Consider the following 18685-nt stretch of genomic DNA (forward strand, 5'->3'; position numbering starts at 1 on the left):
ACACAGTTCAGTACAGTACAGTACAGTAGAGTTTGATTCAGTAGAGTACAGTAGTTTAATCAAGTAGAGTAAAGTAGGATACAATTCAGTACATTATACTGTATTGTACTCTACTTTTTTAATGTAATGTACAGTCGGTTACTGTATAGTTCTCTACTGTACTGTGCTGTCCAAACAAAACTTAGTCATCTGTGTTTGCGGGCAAATGGACCAGACCAAATCTGAACCAATTATACCCTTACAAAAAAAAGTCCGTTTTGAAACAGCCGTAAAGGTGCAGTAACTGCAGTCAACTGTGGTATTTTGGACGCAGTAATTACAGAATAACCAGTGTACTGAAGTTGAACTGCAAATACACTGCAGTAAAAAAACGGTGTTATTTTGGGCGCGGTATTTGCAGCATACACCCGTTATACTGCAATCTTTTCCCGTAAAGGTAGACGTCTATGTGGCTGTTTTCCATAAACACATCCCCAGACAGACTTTCAATCAGTCAAAACTCAATAAAGACATTTAATTTGAGACCTTTAATCCACACAGCATTACATCTGAGATCAGCATACAGTGCCACTGGTCGCGTTTCTTATTGATTTTGCTTTGATTATGAAGCTTGAGAAGTACATAATCTGCTGTTATATTGCACTGCAATGATGTACAATGATGTCTGAGGGGGAAAAACAGTGTTCGTTGTTTGAAGTAGCTAGGCTAACGTGGCAGTTTCACAGCTACGGATTCCAGCTTTAAACCCATATAGCTAGGTTGTGGAAATCAGAAAGGCACATAACGTTTTTCTGTCTCTTTGAAAATGATACTATAGGCTAAACAATGGCGCACACCTGAAACGATGTCTTGTATGTGGACTGGGTTGAATTTGTCCTCCTCCATTGTATTATCACAATCCCAGTCTCCCACGTTTGTAATTACCCAGCACAGGAACCAGGAAGAGAAGTTTGAATGCAACACGCGTCCTATTTTTTGTTTTGGGCAACAATTCTGATGCGAGTTTATAATGAGGATTACTTTTAAGTGATCGGCAATGTCTGATAAGGGTCCTGTATTAACGTCAGGTATCATTTTTTACCTATCGATCGGGGCAGCAATATTTCAAATACTTGAAGAACCCAATTGGAAACTGGCCAAATCCGAATATTCCCGTCAAAAGGAAAACATTCTTAAAACATATCCGTGCTTGACTAAAGAAGATCTGAACTATATTTTGGGGGTATGTAGGGATTCAATTTAGAATACATGTATTATCTTCCCAATCGGCGTTTTAATGATTATCATTACTGTGTTGTCAGCTTGGTCAGCATTGGAACTTTATTATGTCTCTAAAACTGTATTTTACACTATGGGCGATTCCAAGGTGTAACAGCTATTGCTGAAAGTCGGATTTTTCACTTTCAAATGTATGTCAAACAAAAAACAATAATTGCAAAGTTAAACAAACCGTACAACTCTATGCACTTTTGTTCTTCAAACAAATGTATTGTAAACATTTCAGTGGGAGTTGTTAAAAGTAGTCATTGTGCATGGAGTTGTGTGGTTTGTTGAACTTTGCAATTATTGTTTTTTGTTTATTTTAAAGTGAAAAAATCCGAGTCCCAGAATCCCTCTGTTACCGTAGAATTGCCACTATGTTTTAGGCCTACTGTTCGACAACTATTTAGGCCCATGGACGTTGTCCCTGGATAATAAACATACCCAGGGCATTTCAGGTGCTGAATGAAAGCTTAGACCTCTGGGACCTCGAAAATAAGTGTTATATGGATGTCAAAAATACTTATTTTCTGGACGTTGAAATCAGGTGCATTTTAGAGGCTGAATGAATGGAAAAAAATATGTATTTTCCAGACGTTGAAAATATGTATTTTTCAGACATTTATTATATGGCAAAAAATGAAATGCTCTACATGTTCTATTAAGTAAGAAACCGAATATGTATTATTGTTCCCATCTATCACATGCAGTAATGTTATCTGTTTCAAATGCTTTAAAACTGGCTGCAATGATGATCAAAGTAGGCCAGCATACAGAATGAACCAACAGACCACTTTAACTACAATAACATTCTGAGTAACGTTTACAGAATATTATTTTCTTGCTATGACTGTGATATGTTGTTGTTTATCTACCTTAGTTGAATACACTGACTGTAAGTCACTCTGGATAAGAGCATCTGCTGAATGTCCAAAACATACATGTACAAACAAACACTAGCTGGGTATTGTTCTAATGATAAAGTACACATCTGGTCTGTGTGGACCAGATCCATGTCTGTGTTTGGGCCAAATATAGGCCAAAAATCAACGTTCGTGGACATTGAAATCAGGGCTTCAAAAAAATACCCCCAAAATATGGAGGATCGGAAAAAGACGTCCAAAAGGCAATGCCTGATGTCAAATGCTTTGTGGGTAATTTTACCTGAAAAAATAACATTGTAGATCATCTGAAATTATTTAATCTAAACAAAGCTTGTCAAATTGGGACATTTCAGTCCTTGTCAGTACTGATATGGCTGTGTTAATGATAATATATGTGCATATTTGTATTTTTATATGTTATTATGAATATATTATTTTCACTGTTGCAGTAAAAGCTTGGAGTACTTCTACGCTTATAAATCAAGTTTCAATGATAGCGACAGAACACATCACTGATGAGCCTACATACGTTTTCATCATCTCTGTGCTCTTCAACGAAGGAGCCAAGTCAGCATGTTGGGACAGTTCAGAAGAACTGGTTTGCCATTTTCTTTGCTCCGATAACAATGCAGATGCAACGTTGGTAACAGAATGACGTCATTATGTTGCCAAACTTTGCGTCTGCACTGTTCTTCAAGCCAATATGTTTTCAGTGGAAATGGTTAAAAGTAGTCCTTGTGCAGAGTTGTATGTTTTGTTTAACTTGGCAATCATCCATTTTATAGTGTCAAATCAGAGTCTCAGTGCCACTCTGCTACCGTGGAATAGCCAAGGGGCAGCATATTTTCAGAGGGCGTTGTCTCTAGACATCCGGGTTGCCTCCAATGTTTCAATGCCACTGCTGTCTAGGGTTGTGTTTATGAGACTACAGAGGGCGTTGTCAGTCCCTTCATTACGGTTGTGTCCTTCTATTTGAAGGTTCTGGAAATATATAACAGGGGTCTATTGTTTGTGTGTAATGACTAAAATATACTTTTCAAACAAATCAAAGTGGGAACATATTATATTTTTATTTGCTCAATCTCAGTGAATTTAGATTCCCAAAGTAACTCTGTGTTTACCTAGAATGTGAAGACTCCTGGAATGAATCCCAATGAAACCCGTTACCGTTTAAGATCAGCTCTGTTTGTACAGTGTGATAACCCACTCTGTTCCCTAGGTGGTGTCAGACGCTGCTGGACAAGGTGTGACCATCACTGGAGAGAATACCTACAACAACTGGGACTGGACCAATTCGGTTGTCTTTGCTGCCACTATTGTCACTACCATAGGTGGGTAATATCTTGAATACAACACTGGAAACATTGAATCATGTTCATCTCTCTCCGATAACAGCTGCTAACTCAGTTACCCAATGTCTAACCATAGCAGAAATGAAGCTGCCACCCCTGTCTGAAAGCCTATACGTTTGTGATTTGCAGGTTATGGTAATGTTGCCCCAAAGACGGCTGGCGGCCGTATATTCTGCATCCTGTATGGCCTGTGTGGGATCCCTCTCTGCCTCACCTGGATTAGTGAGCTGGGCTCGTTCTTCGGAGACAGAGCCAAGCGCCTGGGACAGGTCCTGGTACTCAAAGGCCTTAGTGTGGTAAGACTCACTGGGAGTCTCTCAGCACGTCTAATGTACTGATTTGGATTTCTATCAATGACTTTTGGGGAGGTGCAATACATGACTTAAGCATTTATTAACAGCGATTAGCCAATGGTAAGCCACATTTAGCCACTGTAGCTGGGTACTAATGACTGAATCCTGTATGGTCCAACTAATGGAGAAGTGTTAGCCTACAAGACATGTTAGCCTTATCACCAGATCTGGTGGAACACTCAAAAATGACAATTGACATGGTCAAATCAAAGGGATTGGTCTATCATTGTCACTTGTGTCACATGCCGATGCTTGTTCTTCTCACTGTGCTTTAGCTGCTGCTTTGGTTGCTCTCTGGGGTCTAGGCCGGCTCACTGTGAAGCCCTTTTTACATCAGCAGTTGTCACAAAGTTCTTTAAATACATTTGAATGATTGATTGATTCTCCCCGTGTGACGTCTGCAGAAAAAGGTCCAGTTGATCTGCACGGCCATCTTCCTCCTGTGGGGTCTGCTGGTACACCTGGTGATCCCCCCGTTTGTGTTCATGTCCCTGGAGGGATGGTCGTACCTGGAGGGCTTCTACTTCTCCTTCATCACCCTCACCACTGTCGGCTTCGGGGACTACGTCGCAGGTAGTTACATAGGCTTTTCATGAAGTAGATGGCATTCCTCAGAAAATATTAGTCTATGTTTAAGAGATATCATGATATCACCTAATTCACGTTAGAGGATCATACAGTTATTTGGAGTTGGATTCATTGCCTGGTGCAATCCTGCTTTGTCCAAGCTGAAGAAAGGGTGACATATACTTCATTCAACTATGTTCTCTTTTTGACTCCACAGGTATCAATCCAAACATAGACTACCCAAGGCTGTACCGGGTGTTTGCAGAGGTGTGGATCTACATGGGTCTGGCCTGGCTGTCTCTGTTCTTCAGCTGGAACGTCCACATGGTTGTGTCGGCTCACAAGGTCCTGAAGAAGAGAAGGCAGAGACACAGGATGGACCACCTGGACCATCGATGGCAGCTCGAGAAGGACGACATCCGCAGCCCTCGCCGCCTCCCCACCGCCGTCGACATCTTCAACTTCCTGTCTGAGAAGCATGAGGACTACAGCACCGCCATCAGGCAGATTGGCGCTGTCGCGAAGCCGAAGCCAAAGACGGAATTCAAGGAGTTGAGTCGTTCAAAGAGCTGTAGTGACATCCTGGGGACGAATATCCAAACCCTGGAGCATTCCCCACGCCGCCTGAGGCGCCACCTTAGCATCAGTCACAATATGTTACTCAGCAGCTTTGGGATGGGAGAGGAGGGGCAGAGGCTTATCGAGGAGGACCCTGTCTTTATGAAAGACCCTGTGTTTGAGGAGAACTGTCTGGATAGGGACACTAGAGCGAAGGCTGTTTATGTGTCCAACTCAAAAGAGAACCTAAACCCCGTCGATCTAGGTCCTAACATCAACAAAGAGGAGAATGTTCAGAATCAAGATGGTGGAGAGAATAGGTTTACTGTATCAAAGGTAGTGGAGGGGGATTCGGGAGAGGAGAATGATGAGAAAGGCTGAAGCCTTGGATCCATCCTCTTCCTGGAGAACTGAATGATGTAATCAAAAGGGGACTATCGCGCTCTCCTAGAAGTTTGGTTGGTGCAGAAAACCTGTGAATTCAGGTAAATAAAAAGGTATGATGGGTCTGTGATGGGTCCGCGGATCATCACAACTTTTTATTTATTGTACCCATCACACCTTTTTATTTATCACCCCATCACACCTTTTAATTTATCACCCCATCACACCTTTTTATTTATCACCCCATCACACCTTTTTATTTATCACCCCATCACACCATTTTATTTATCACCCCATCACACCTTTTTATTTATCACCCCATCACACCTTTTTATTTATCACCCCATCACACCTTTTTATTTATCACCCCATCACACCTTTTTATCCATCTGAACTGAATGATGTAGAAGCATCATAACAAGGTCCTGGGACAACCAGAGACTATGGCAGAGTTAGGATTGGTCACATTCCCCTGTGGTGAGGAGTGGAAACACATTTTCAACGGTTTTCCTTAACATAGTGATCAGTGAAATGTATGACCCAAGATTATCAAGGCCTAAGATCATGAACACAGTCTGGACAACTTCCTGTCTTCTCTGTTATCTTTATCTCGATGTTAAACACACATTTTGGTTTGTGGGAAAAGTAAAAGAAGGAAAATAATACAAACAATGGACTCCTCAGAGTTGCCAGTGTGATTTACCTGACTCTAAAATGAGAAACTGAAAGCAATGTAGTTTGTCTATTGTTACAAACTGCCTTCAGAAATAAAGTTTACATGAGTTTCTATGCAATTTCCATGTTTTTTATATGAGTAGATGTAGTGGTTGTGGACTTGAAAAATGAGATATAAGATATAGAATCATTTTGTATTTTTTGCTTTGTCATTACCCCCCGAAAAATATTCCCCCAAAGATCGATGATCAACAATATGTCAAAGTAAAATAATGAAATATAACTGTTTAATCAATACAAATAGTCCACCATTTTCGACAGTGTGCAGGTCTCTCATCTTTTCCAGTATTCTTATTTTGACTCCTACGCACCTGGAACAGATACTATTGAGTACTAAGGAACTTAAAAAAGCCCAGACGGCCTCTTATAATTACAATTGTAATTGCAGTGTTATATTGTGGCAACCATGTGGAATATTTATACTTTTCAATCATATTACACCAGACAAGATGTACTATACAGAAACAGCACAGACTTTGAGTACAATACAGTTTGAGTGTCATTACTGCATCTATATATACACACACAGACTTTGGAAATCAGATGTCTGGAAGGAATTATTGGCTACTTCAGATCACAGACCAAGGCTTTGTGGTAGACTGTTCCTATGAGAAGCTTTCCTTCATAGGGAGCTGCTACAGAGGATCCTATGAGCACACTGCCATCATCAGCATAGACCTGAGTCACCACTGGCTTCTCATAGTGGATGTCCTGAATCCTAATGACCTATAAAACAAATTATGATAAAGAAAACCAATTAAAGCTTTTGGTACATGGGCTGTGTCCCAAATGGCAGTCTATTCCCTATACAGTGCACTACACTACTTTTGGCCAAGGCCCATAGGGAGTATACTCTATAGAGCAGCTATTCCCAAACTGGGGTGATATATACTCTATAGGGCAGGTATTCCCAAACTGGTGATGTGATATAGCGAAGCACCTGAGTCAGTTGGGTGTGAAATTACGCAGATACTTTCCCGAAACGGATGACACAAACAACTGGATTGGTTATCCCTTTCATGCCCTGCCTCCAGTCCAATTACCGATATCTGAACAAGAGAGCCTCATAAACATTGTAACAAGCGGTTCAGTGAAAATTGAATCTAATCAGAAGCCACTGCCAGATTTCTGGATAGGGCTGCGCTCAGAATATCCTGCCTTGGCAAATCATGCTGTTAAAACACTGATGCCCTTTGCAACCACGTACCTATGTGAGAGTGGATTCTCGGCCCTCACTAGCATGAAAACTAAATACAGGCACAGACTGTGTGTGGAAAATGATTTAAGACTGAGACTCTCTCCAATACAACCCAACATTGCAGAGTTAAGTGCATCCTTTCAAGCACACCTTTCTCATTAACCTGTGGTGAGTTATGCACAATTTTCAATTAACAAATAAGGTTTTATATCTAAGATAGTTAAATAAAAAGCAAAATTATTGACTATTATTATATTATTATTTGTGCCCTGGTCCCATAAGAGCTCTTTGTCACTTCCCACGAGCCGTGTTGTGACGACAACTCACACTCATTCTTATGTTTAATAAATGTATCGTATAATGTATGTGTTGCAGGGTTACAATGATGGCAAAAAACAACATTTGAGAGTGTGCTGACCCTGGTGCTAGAGGGGGTACAGCTGGAGGTTGAATGTTTGAAGGGGTAGGGGACTATAAAACGTGTGGGAACCACTGCTATAGGGAATAGGGTGCCATTTGGAACTGAGATCAGAGTGAATTTATTCCTATAATATAATAGAACTAGAGAGGACATGGTAAATGACGTACTAACCTCGGATCCAGGTAGATCCTCAGGGTCATATACTGCTACCTTTGCTCCATTAGGGTGACAACCCAGCCAAATGTCACCTGTTACATGGTCCACCTCGATGTTGTCACAGAGAGACCCAACGGCTACAGACTGGTTGGAGACAGACATCATTAGGAATGTGATGGCTCATTGTATTACAGCGGTTGGACCATCTCTAGAAACAATACAAAATATAATATTATGCCCGTAAAGAAGTTTGCGTTCATATTTGATATAGTGAAAAAGTTTTACCTTGACATGTACCAAGTCTTTGTTTTTCTTTATCTCAAAAACAGCAATCTCATGGTCCAAAATAGCAGACACGTATAGATACCTGGGAGGAAAAAACACATGTATTGTTTTACTGCATAACACACTTCCAAAGAGCACAACCGATTTGTACATTTTAAACTGTTCGATTCTCAATTGTGTAGACTTTACTACAATTGTGGAAACAAAGAAGGCACCTTTTGTCGGGTGACATGTTGATGCCGTTTGCAGATATGAAGCCATCGCCCACTGCCTTCACTCCTCCAGGGCTGTAGTAAACCACATCAGCCCAGGGTAGACCCAGGAACACAGTCAGCATGTGTAGCACTGCACTGGGATAGGATTGATCGTTGGTGGCATAGAAGCTCTCCACTCCCACAGCCACAATGTCATTCACACTGAGAGAGTAAAGGGCAAAAACATACAGAGTTAGCCAAGCAGAAACACACCACTGTGGAACTCTCACTGGTCATACTGTACAGTACATAGCCAATGTGGTTCATCCACATCATGTAAATGTAAACATCTCACACCTACCTATGAAGGAGATCATGCTTTATAGTTTTCAGGTGCACAATGGTGTTGTCCTCTTCGACAAATAGAAAGATCTCTACCTGGCTCGTGTAATGTTGAGGGTGATTGACAACAAACAGATGGATGGTTTTATCTGGAAGGAGATGGGAGTTCAGCAGTGAGAAATATCATCTCTACTGTCTCCTCTGGTGTCTAAGGCTCTCTATTGATTGACAGGGAAGACACACACACACACACACACAGTAGTGGTCTGGTCTGGAATGGAGGAATTTGCTGCGATTTCTGACTTGAGTAACTAGAATAATTGCTGACACATGTTTTATACTGTACTCTTTTACTGTGTACTGTTGTACTGTATACTGTATTGTTTTACTGTATACTGTATTGTTTTACTGTATACTGCACTGTTTTGCTATATAGTACCAGTCAAATATTTGGACACACCTATTCATTCAAGGGTTTTTCTTATGCCAAAGTGTGCAAAGCTGTCATCAAGGCAAAGGGTGGCTAATTTGAAGAATCTCAAATATATTTAGATATGTTTAACACTTTTTGGTTACTACATGACTCCATATGTGTTATTTCATAGTTGATGTCTTCGCTAGTACTCTACAATGTAGAAAATAGTTTTTAAAAAACAGAAAAACCCTTGAATGAGCAGGTGTGTCCAAACTTTTGACTGGTACTGTATATTGTACTTATATTTTATTAATAAAATATATTATAAACATATCTTGTGTAATTTCCATTTTTGTATGTTGTTGAATCAAACAGCTGGCCATTACGGTCTAGCCGGTCTTGATGAGGGAAAGTGTCTGGCAGAGAGATTCACAGTCAAAGTGTGTCTCTATATACGCTGTGGATTTTATTGGTTGGGTGGGTGATTACACAAAGCTCACTGGTCCACTTTGTGAAGTTACCACATGTCCGATGTTTTTGAAACAAACTCATTTCATATGTGAGAGCTAAATCTCCCATACTTTACCTGTCTCGTCAATGTAGACACTGATTCCATGGGGGTTGAAGGAGTCCCGGTCCAGGTCTCCTTTGATTGTCAGCTCCACAGGGATGAGTCTGGGGTCCAACAGGTCCAGGGTATAGATCTTCCCTGGGTCATCAGAGAAGGAGGGCATTCCAGGATATTTCAAGCCCTGGGTGGGGGTATTGATTTGACATGAGTGACAGGCTTTTAAGTCCTAAATGGCACCCTAGTTCCTACATAGTGCACTACTTTTGACCAAATTAGTGCACTATGTAGGGAATAGGGTACCGTTTGGGATACAATAGGTTGTATGTATTGTATTATTAAAAACAGCAGTTTTATTCTGTAAAAATAGTTATTTTATCATCAGTGTGAGGGAGGTATGTTCAACATGCAATATTATGAATTGAGGACGATATTTTAATTATTCAGTGTGCCTTACCAGAATATGCTTGCCATGAAGGATCGCATCATGACAATGGATTTTACTTACGGTGCTTATGATGGCCAGTCCATCTCGAAGTATGGTGAAGTCCTCTGCTCCATATTCTGTACATATAGGATTGTCCACAAACCATTAGCAATAGCCTATATCAATGTATTATTTTTATCCCATAGGCCAAAGGCCTTCATTAAACATAACATCATCATCATGACACCAAACAAAGCATGCTGGGACACGTTGATACTTGGACTATTAGTCTAATGAACTTCAGCCCTGATACTTGCCCAACTAGCGGTTATACAGCCTGATCTCATCACACATACTGAGAAGACTCATTATTTTGAGCCTACTGGAATAACTGGAACAGGCCCAAAGTAGAACAGGCTATTTCAACATTACATTGGTATCTATCTCACACTGATGTGAAACATAGATTATATTAATTAATATTAATTATACTATATGTATTAATTAAAGCATGAACTGTTATAATGTCAATATGATTACAATTTAATGGACTGGTTCAGACATACCTATATTCTTCAATAGGTGACAGTTGGGGAGGCGTTTTACAGGCACTTCTCTGTTGGCAAGGGCTATTTCACTGCAAATAGAACCCGGTTAATATTACTTTGGTGTGAAAGCAAGAGCAACACAGATCATTCTGAATTCAGCTTTTGACACTCTCACACCACTGCTCAATTCACCTAAAGTAGTTCACTTCAAAGTTGCTAAAAGCCTATTTTTCAAATATCACTTTTAATGTCTGAGGCCTCTGTTGACAATGCCAATCAGGTCAATATTGTAAACTCTGATCAGGGAAATGTAGCATGATTCCAAAGAAGACATTCCAAAGAAGATACACATGCCCTATAATGTTAAAATGTTCAGCAACCATGCAGCCTACCTCAATTTAAGAATTCTTTGCCCCAAAAGAGCTGCCAATGCAGCAATGCAGATGGTAACAAGCACCCACTTCATGGCAGACAAACTCTTTCCCTTGGTCAAAGGTTATGAAAGCCGTGTGCAAAAGGTGGGTGTGTTGTGTACAGGCAGAGTGTAATTGCACAGTTGAACCAGGGGGCGCGCTGTAGTTTAGCAATTCCTAGAGGGAGGTCAAATCTGCAGTCCCAAAACTGTGATCCCCGGGTTCATGATGATGATATTGTCCACATCACTTGTTTTCTGCTTTTCAGACAAATGAGTTGACAACTAAACAACAGTTGAGACTTGCACGCCAAATTAGCGGCCCACATTTAATGTAAAGAAGTTAACACACTTGTGAAGAAAAAAATATTCAGTTACATCACAACTGAATCTTGTTCACTTTACAAAGAGGGTAAAAAACATATCAAATACTTGTTTTCCATGTCAAATCAGTGAGATGTTCCTGCAATTTAAACATAACTTTAACCTCTACGCAGGGGTGTAAAGTACTTAAGTAAACATACTTTAAAGTACTACTTAAGTAGTTTTTTTGGGGTATCTGTACTTTACTATTTATATATATTTTTTAAAACTTTTAACACTACATTCCTGAAGAAAAGAATGTACTTTTTACTCCATAGATTTTACCTAACACCTAAAAGTTACATTTTGAATGCTTAGCAGGACAGGAAAATTACCAATTCACGCACTTATCAAGACAACACATGGTCATCCCTTCTGCCTCTGATTTGATGGACTCACTAAACACAAATACATCTTTCGTAAATTATGCCTGAGTGTGCCCCTGGCTATCCATACATTTTAAAAACAAGAAAATGGTGCCGTCTGCTTTGCTTAAAAGAAGGAATTTGAAACGATTTACACTTCTACTTTTTCTTTTGATACTTAACTATATTTTTGCAAATACATTTACTTTGGATACTTAAGTATATTTATAACCAAATACTTTTATACTTTTACTCAAGTAGTATTTTACTGGGAGACTTTTCCTTTTACTTGAGTAACTTTCTATTAAGGTATCTATACTTTTAATCAAGTATGACAATTGGGTACTTTTTCCACCACTGCCTCTATGGGATAGGTCCCCCCCACGGTACAGTTGAAATAAAGAGCGCTAATGTGATTAGCATGACGCTGTAAGTGTTGGTCAAACTCTTCAACAGAGGATCAGGTCTATATAATTATCAAACATACATTAGTAATGGAAAGGAAACACAGACTCTTAGTTTAAGTATTAAAATACTCATTTTAGTAACAATTGTAGGCAGAAGTTAGTACAGAGTACAGTATAGCAGTACATGATAGTTCTCCCCAAGTTCTGCAAAATGTGTAAGACATCCTGCAACTCATAGAGCCTCTCCCAGTCCTCCTTGCGTGAGTTTCCCTGGCAACAACATTTTAATAAATCTAACCTCCCTCTGACAGCAGTAACCATCTTATCAGCAATTAAAAGCTCAGAAGTGGGTTTAACCGAAACTTGACCTGTCATCACAAGTATGAACGAGTGTAAGCATCTTCTGATAGGTGGCTGGTTTTATCAGGTCTGTGACAGCCTTGTGTTCTCAGAAAACCAGATAACCACGGTGGGATCCAGACAGGAGGAGTCTGAATGTAGACGCCTTCTGATGTCTGAAGGTCACATCACTCATCCTGAAGAGGAGACCTTACAGTTTATCATAACATAATTTATTAACCCTTTAAAAGATATAAGGCCTTGGTTTAACCCTCTTCATTAGTAACAAGAACATTTCCCAGGACATAGACATGTCTTATATGGGCAGAAAGCTTAAATTCTTGTTAATCTAACTGCACTATCCAATTTACAGTAGCTATTACAGTGAAAAAATACCATGCTATTGTTTGAGGAGAGTGCACAACAACAAAAACATTTTTATCACAGCAACTGGTTTGATATATTCACCTCTGAAGGTAAATAATGTACTTACATTCAGAATCTTGCTCTGATTTGTCATCCAGAGATAAAATGTAGCTTAGTTTTGTTTGATAAAATCCATTTTTATATTAAAAACATCACATCTAGATGTGTGAAGGTTGGTGTCTTTTCTGTAGGGAAGCTAATTATCCATAATTTATGACATTCCTAGAAGTGTGTAAACTTACATGTTTTATTACCATATCATTTTTGTATGTTCTCTATAGTTATGTACTTGTGTCATTTGACCAATTCGGCACATTTGGGCAGACTTGAAACAACATTTTGAACAGTAATGCAACGGTTCATTGGATCAGTCTAAAACGTTGTACATACACGAATTGCACCTAGACTCCTAAGTGAGATATTAGCCTTTCTATTGCATTTCAAAGATGGGGGGGGGATTTGTCTTCTTCTTCCCCCCTTTGTATGATCTTTTACCAGATCTAATGTGTTATATTCTCCTACATCAATTTCACATCACAAACACTTCAAAGTGTTTCCTTTCAAATGGTATCAATAATATGCATATCCTTGCTTCAGGTCCTGAGCTACAGGCAGTTATATTTGGGAATGTCATTTTAGGCCCAACATTTTTTTAAAGGGTCCTTAACAGTCAGATTATTCTTATCAAGTCATTTCTCCTGTCATTTATCAACTTTTATACAATGTGGCACTTGCAACATTACTATGTATCGTTACAGGTCTTGTTCAGTGCACCAGCGTTATCTTTGACATATCATTTTGTCAACTTTATTGCAAATCTAACTTCCTGTGATTAGACAGAGCGTGCAATGAATGAACTTTAAAATATTTTTTTTACTTGGCAAGTTGAACCCCACAGGCCACGGCAGAATTCAGTACGGCACAACATTGAGGAACTTTCAGCTAGATATATATTATGCAGAACAGACATTCCTCCCTGTCATATAGAGTAAGGAATCTTGTTAACTCTATTCATTGCATTTCCATCTGCAACATTCAGTATGTTGCACACTTGCACTCTTCCAACCACAACCCACGTCGGAAGCCTGTTTTCTACAGAGCATTGGCTACTGGTCTACCATGGCTAGATCACAGACCAAGGCTTTCTGGTAGATTGTTCCAATGAGAAGCTTTCCTCCGTAGGGAGCTGCTACAGAGGATCCTATGAGCACACTGCCATCATCAGCATAGACCTGAGTCACCACTGGCTTCTCAGAGTGGATGTCTTTAATCTGAATCACCTGTGAAAACAATATCATGAAATGTAGATGTATACCAGACAGTGAGCATTACAGAGAAAGACATGTGAAAACAATGTTGGTGTATAGTACAGAGATACACTGCCGGTATATGATCCAGAAAGCAGTTCACTCAGGAAGTTTCAATAGCACACGGCAGGTGTACGAACCTCAGATCCAGGAAGATCCTCAGGATCATTTCGAAATAGTTTCCAGCCATTAGGGTGACAACCTATCCACAAGTCGCCAGTCTCAGGGTCAACATAAATGTTGTCTACAAGAGAGCCCACTTCCACGACCTGGTGACAAAGAATAATATCACGTAAGCTATAAAAATAAAGAGAGTCACACACTCTATATATATAAACTCCCAGTAATTTATTGGGTAAAACACCTAACGTTTCGGCATCACTGTGCCTTCTTCAGGGCGCCTGAGAGCAGAGGGTGCCTTCTTCAGGGTGCCTTCTTCAGGGCGCCTGAGAGCAGAGGGCGCCTTCTTCAGGGCGCCTGTGAGCAGAGGGTGCCTTCTTCAGGGCGCCTGAGAGCAGAGGGCGCCTTCTTCAGGGTGCCTTCTTCAGGGTGCCTGAGAGCAGAGGGTGCTTTCTTCAGGGCGCCTGAGAGCAGAGGGTGCCTTCTTCAGGGCGCCTTCTTCAGGGTGCCTGAGAGCAGAGGGTGCCTTCTTCAGGGTGCCTGAGAGCAGAGGGTGCCTTCTTCAGGGTGCTTTCTTCAGGACACAGTGAATGCCAAAATGTTTTTTTTTTTACCCAATAAATTACTGGGAGTTTATATTCGGTGTGCGATTTTTAGACAGTTTATTCGCCGTTAGTCAGCACCTCTACACTAAATAATTTTATTTGGGTGTGCGCCAGCTCATATGCTTTTTAAAATAATAATATCATGAAATTAGTTTTAAAGAGCCTATTCTGGATTCAGATACACAAGCAATGGGAGAGAATAAACACATCAGATTTAGGCTTTCAACAGAGCAGCATGTTTCAATTGTCCATTTGACTATTTACCAGGTGTAAAACAAATCTGCCATTCCTTATATTTTACCTTCACTGGGGCCAAACCATTGCTTTCCAGTCGCTCCAAAACATGTATGTTGTGGTCAAATAAGTCAGCCACATATATGTGCCTACATGAAAACATAAATAGTTATATGTTATATAACATCACATTAGTTACATCAACAGACCTTATCATGTCAACATGTGATATCCACTCTATAATCAAACACGTAACAGGTTTGACTGCCCATATGGACAGGATTATTGAACTGTGTGTACACAGGACAGTACTCAAAGCGTTTGAAATTCTTTGTGTAATGTCATTATTTTTTAAATTGTAATTTTATCAGACACCCTTATACAGAGCGACTTACAGTAGTGAGTGCATACATTTGAGTACTTTATTCTTTTTTTTAAATGTCATACTGGTCACTAATGGGAATCAAACCCACAACCCTGGCGCCATGCTCAACTGAGCTACACGGGACTGAACTACACGGGACTGAATACTTGAATAGCGCTATAGAAGTTGAATACATTATTTATCTAATTATTGTACCTTTTGTCAGGTGAGATGTTGATGCCATTGGCCATGTAGAATCCCTCAGCCACTACTTTGACCTCTTCAGGGCTGTAATACACAACGTTAGACCAGGGCTGAGCCAGAAGTACCTCCAGAGTATTCAGAGTGCCTCCACTGAAATAGTGATCGTTGGTGGCATAGAAGCTCTCCACTCCCACAGCCACAATGTCATTCACACTGAGAGAAAACCACAGAACAACGTAAAACACGATTTACTCTCAATGGTATATTAAAGAACTGTTGGATGCATAACAACATTACAAAACAAAAATGAGCACTAGTTTGTGCTCAGTTCAAATATCCCTAATTTCTCCAAACTCTCAGTCTTGAGAGTAGCCAAGTTTAAGAGGATAGGCTACATTTCCATATTGTTACCATGTAACTGACACTTTTAGCCCTGCTGTAATATGTAACTCTACCGACAATCTAGGTAACAAACCAAATTGGTTTGAAGCAATGACATGACTTTAGCTCTAGCATACCTGTGAAGGAATTCATGCTTTATGGTTTTCACATAGACAAGGGAGTGGTCCTCCTCAACAAACAGAAAGATCTCCACTTGTGTTTTCTGTTGAGGGTGATTGACCACAAACAGGTATACTGAGTTATCTGGAAAGTGGAGAAAAGATTAAACTCAATCAATTGATCCGTCTTGTGTTTTTGACAGTTCTCTTTTCACACAAGAGAAGATTGGGAAGAGCAGCAGATGCATTTCAAAACCTGTTTGTGTCCCAAAATGGCACCCTATTCCCCATATAGCGCACTACTTTTGACCAGAGCCCTATAGGGAATAGTGTGCCATTTGTGACACAGATTATGGGTTTTATTTACCCGTCTCATCTGTGTATACACTGATTCCATGTGGATTGAAGGAATCCAGGTCAAAGCCTCTCCCCATGCGGAGCTCCACTGGTTTCATCCTAGAATCTTCACTCATATCAAGGGTGTACATCTTTCCAGGGTCATCTGAATAGGACGGCAATACAGGATCCTTCAAGCCCTAGTAATACCAATAATATTAAGATTAATATTAGGATATGTTGTTAGCCTAATACATTTATTTACGACTACATTTTTGATGTTGCGTGTTTCATATAGGGCCAAGTCAATGTTGTAACTCACAGTGCTAATAATAGCAAGTCCATTGGGAAGTATTGTGAGGTCCTCTGATCCGTACTCTGTCAGAAATCAGATAACATGTGTTCAGATGTGGCTTTGCAGGCAAATAACGTTGTACAGTTACTTCATATAATACCATTGAACATGTGGCATAGAGCTTATGGAAAGGCATGCCTTTTATATCCATGCCAGTACTGTTAAAGTTCCCCATGTCCTGTACATTCATGTGTACTGTACGTACCAAGGCTTTTGATTGGATGGCAGTTTGGGAGGTGGGTTTGGACAAGCTTTCTGGAAGCAAGAGTCCTTTTCCTGCAACATGTAAAATAAGGTTCATAGTTACATCCCTTCAAATGGTTCAAACTCCAGAATAACACTGCAAGTTTAACACTGTAGTTATGACTTAGGGCATTTTTATGTGTCTATGTACAAACAATCATACATATAGCCTAGTCAGCTATCACATTTAGTATAGCCTCAGACTACTGGAACTTGAGCAGTGAGATCAGATTTGCTTGGCGCACAGCATTGCTGTTTGTCAACAACCCTCAATCTCTCAATTTATAAATTCAGAAAAGTGAAAATAACCCAAACCATTATTACTCCGTTATAAAGCACTGGCTAATAAAGGAAAGCTAAATAGAAAAACAGGTTAGTTGGCTTTACTTTTTGAGGTTGGCTAGCTTGCTACTATAACAGCTAGCATGCAATTTTATTCCAGCTAAAAAAGCTACAACTACATAAACACAGCCTACCTTAAGTTAATAATTCTCTCTCCAAGAAATGCTGATAAAGCAGCAACAAAAAGTGATATGACAACCAGCTTCCCCATTTTGAATAATTAGATAGTAGTAAATTGAGCAACTTTCGAGTTAACTTCACATGTTCTGTTGAAGACCTGCCAGTTTCCGCCCCGCCCGGAGGCGACCCCTGTCTCGCGCAGACACTAACTGAGCGGGAACAATGCAACTGTAGTTGATGTCAAATGTTAACACGAGCAGTGGCTGATGTCAAATGTTGCCACTGAATGTGTGCGATGTGCATTCATTCCAATGTTGTGTATAAACTCTGGATGCCTAACAGGGAGCGCTTTATTGAAGCCATCTTGGTATTCCTTCTCCGTTGTACTTTTTATTTTGGTAGCTATAGAAATGCATGTATTAATGTCTACATTCGTTTGTGACATTTTTGTTCTATTCCAGACACCTTCATACATACTTTTAAATAATATTATGTGAGCTAAACATACAAATACAAAATGAAAAATATATTAAAACATTTCCATAATTGTTTTTTTTAGTACCGTTACTGTCCACACTACAAGAAAAAAAATACATAAATACATGCAATTTTTTCCTTGAAACATTGAATTGAAATACTGTAGAATTCCATTCAATCCTATGGAGGACTGCTCCCACTGGGGAGAGCCAATATGGTGGCTTCAAAGCATCTCAATGGCCAATAGGAGAGGGTCAGCAATCCGGGGCTTAGATCAGTACAGTGTATGCACTAATAATGTATGTCAGTGATATAGTAGACTTTTCCTTGGTACCAGAATATTACCTTACATTATAGGCTATTCAATCAATTACAGACTCTCCCCCAAGAACCAATAGAACATATTTTAGGACAATAGTGAATTTGATTTTAAAATCTCAATCTGCACATGAACAGCTGAAATCACTCATAGAACAGAATACAACATATCCTGTTATCAATGCAGTAGTGGAAATCAAT

The 18685-nt window shown here is 39.8% G+C and overlaps 3 protein-coding genes across 3 annotated transcripts; 1 reads left to right on the forward strand and 2 right to left on the reverse strand.

The window, feature by feature from the left end:
* The first annotated feature begins 728 nt into the window (after nt 1–728).
* On the forward strand, nt 729–6147 carry LOC115115710 (potassium channel subfamily K member 5-like). Its single transcript, XM_029644199.2, has 5 exons — nt 729–1222; nt 3364–3475; nt 3626–3792; nt 4254–4422; nt 4634–6147. Exons 1-5 carry the CDS (start codon nt 1037–1039, stop codon nt 5353–5355), a joined length of 1356 nt encoding a protein of 451 aa, XP_029500059.1. The 5' UTR covers nt 729–1036; the 3' UTR covers nt 5356–6147.
* Nucleotides 6148–6292: 145 nt separating this feature from the next.
* On the reverse strand, nt 6293–11149 carry LOC115117856 (serum paraoxonase/arylesterase 2-like). The gene is made up of 9 exons (XM_065027534.1): nt 11040–11149; nt 10666–10736; nt 10181–10236; nt 9691–9856; nt 8709–8838; nt 8369–8569; nt 8154–8235; nt 7884–8012; nt 6293–6819 (listed from the first exon to the last, which is right to left on the reverse strand). The coding sequence occupies exons 1-9, from the start codon at nt 11111–11113 to the stop codon at nt 6658–6660; spliced, it is 1071 nt and encodes a 356-aa protein (XP_064883606.1). The 5' UTR covers nt 11114–11149; the 3' UTR covers nt 6293–6657.
* A 1157-nt stretch (nt 11150–12306) lies between these two features.
* Nucleotides 12307–17918, reverse strand: LOC115115597 (serum paraoxonase/arylesterase 2-like). Its single transcript, XM_065027537.1, has 9 exons — nt 17704–17918; nt 17190–17260; nt 16952–17007; nt 16661–16829; nt 16312–16438; nt 15806–16006; nt 15293–15374; nt 14407–14535; nt 12307–14239 (listed from the first exon to the last, which is right to left on the reverse strand). The coding sequence occupies exons 1-9, from the start codon at nt 17778–17780 to the stop codon at nt 14066–14068; spliced, it is 1086 nt and encodes a 361-aa protein (XP_064883609.1). The 5' UTR covers nt 17781–17918; the 3' UTR covers nt 12307–14065.
* Between the last annotated feature and the right edge of the window lie 767 nt (nt 17919–18685).

The sequence above is a fragment of the Oncorhynchus nerka genome, linkage group LG14 (assembly GCF_034236695.1).
Source record: "Oncorhynchus nerka isolate Pitt River linkage group LG14, Oner_Uvic_2.0, whole genome shotgun sequence".
In the NCBI taxonomy this organism is placed as follows: domain Eukaryota; kingdom Metazoa; phylum Chordata; class Actinopteri; order Salmoniformes; family Salmonidae; genus Oncorhynchus; species Oncorhynchus nerka.

Excerpts from the sequence above, each read along its gene's own strand:
- LOC115117856 (XM_065027534.1), bottom strand. The coding sequence starts at position 11,113 with ATGAAGTGGGTGCTTGTTACCATCTGCATTGCTGCATTGGCAGCTCTT. Across the intron at positions 10,237-10,665 it reads TCACCTATTGAAGAATATAG|AATATGGAGCAGAGGACTTC; the intron begins GTATGTCTGAAC and ends CTATATGTACAG. Across the intron at positions 8,839-9,690 it reads TGTCTACATTGACGAGACAG|ATAAAACCATCCATCTGTTT; the intron begins GTAAAGTATGGG and ends ATCTCCTTCCAG.
- LOC115115710 (XM_029644199.2), top strand. The coding sequence starts at position 1,037 with ATGTCTGATAAGGGTCCTGTATTAACGTCAGGTATCATTTTTTACCTA. Across the intron at positions 3,793-4,253 it reads TACTCAAAGGCCTTAGTGTG|AAAAAGGTCCAGTTGATCTG; the intron begins GTAAGACTCACT and ends TGACGTCTGCAG. Across the intron at positions 4,423-4,633 it reads CTTCGGGGACTACGTCGCAG|GTATCAATCCAAACATAGAC; the intron begins GTAGTTACATAG and ends TTGACTCCACAG.
- LOC115115597 (XM_065027537.1), bottom strand. The coding sequence starts at position 17,780 with ATGGGGAAGCTGGTTGTCATATCACTTTTTGTTGCTGCTTTATCAGCA. Across the intron at positions 17,261-17,703 it reads GAGAGAATTATTAACTTAAG|GAAAAGGACTCTTGCTTCCA; the intron begins GTAGGCTGTGTT and ends TACATGTTGCAG. Across the intron at positions 15,375-15,805 it reads AACATCTCACCTGACAAAAG|GCACATATATGTGGCTGACT; the intron begins GTACAATAATTA and ends GTTTTCATGTAG.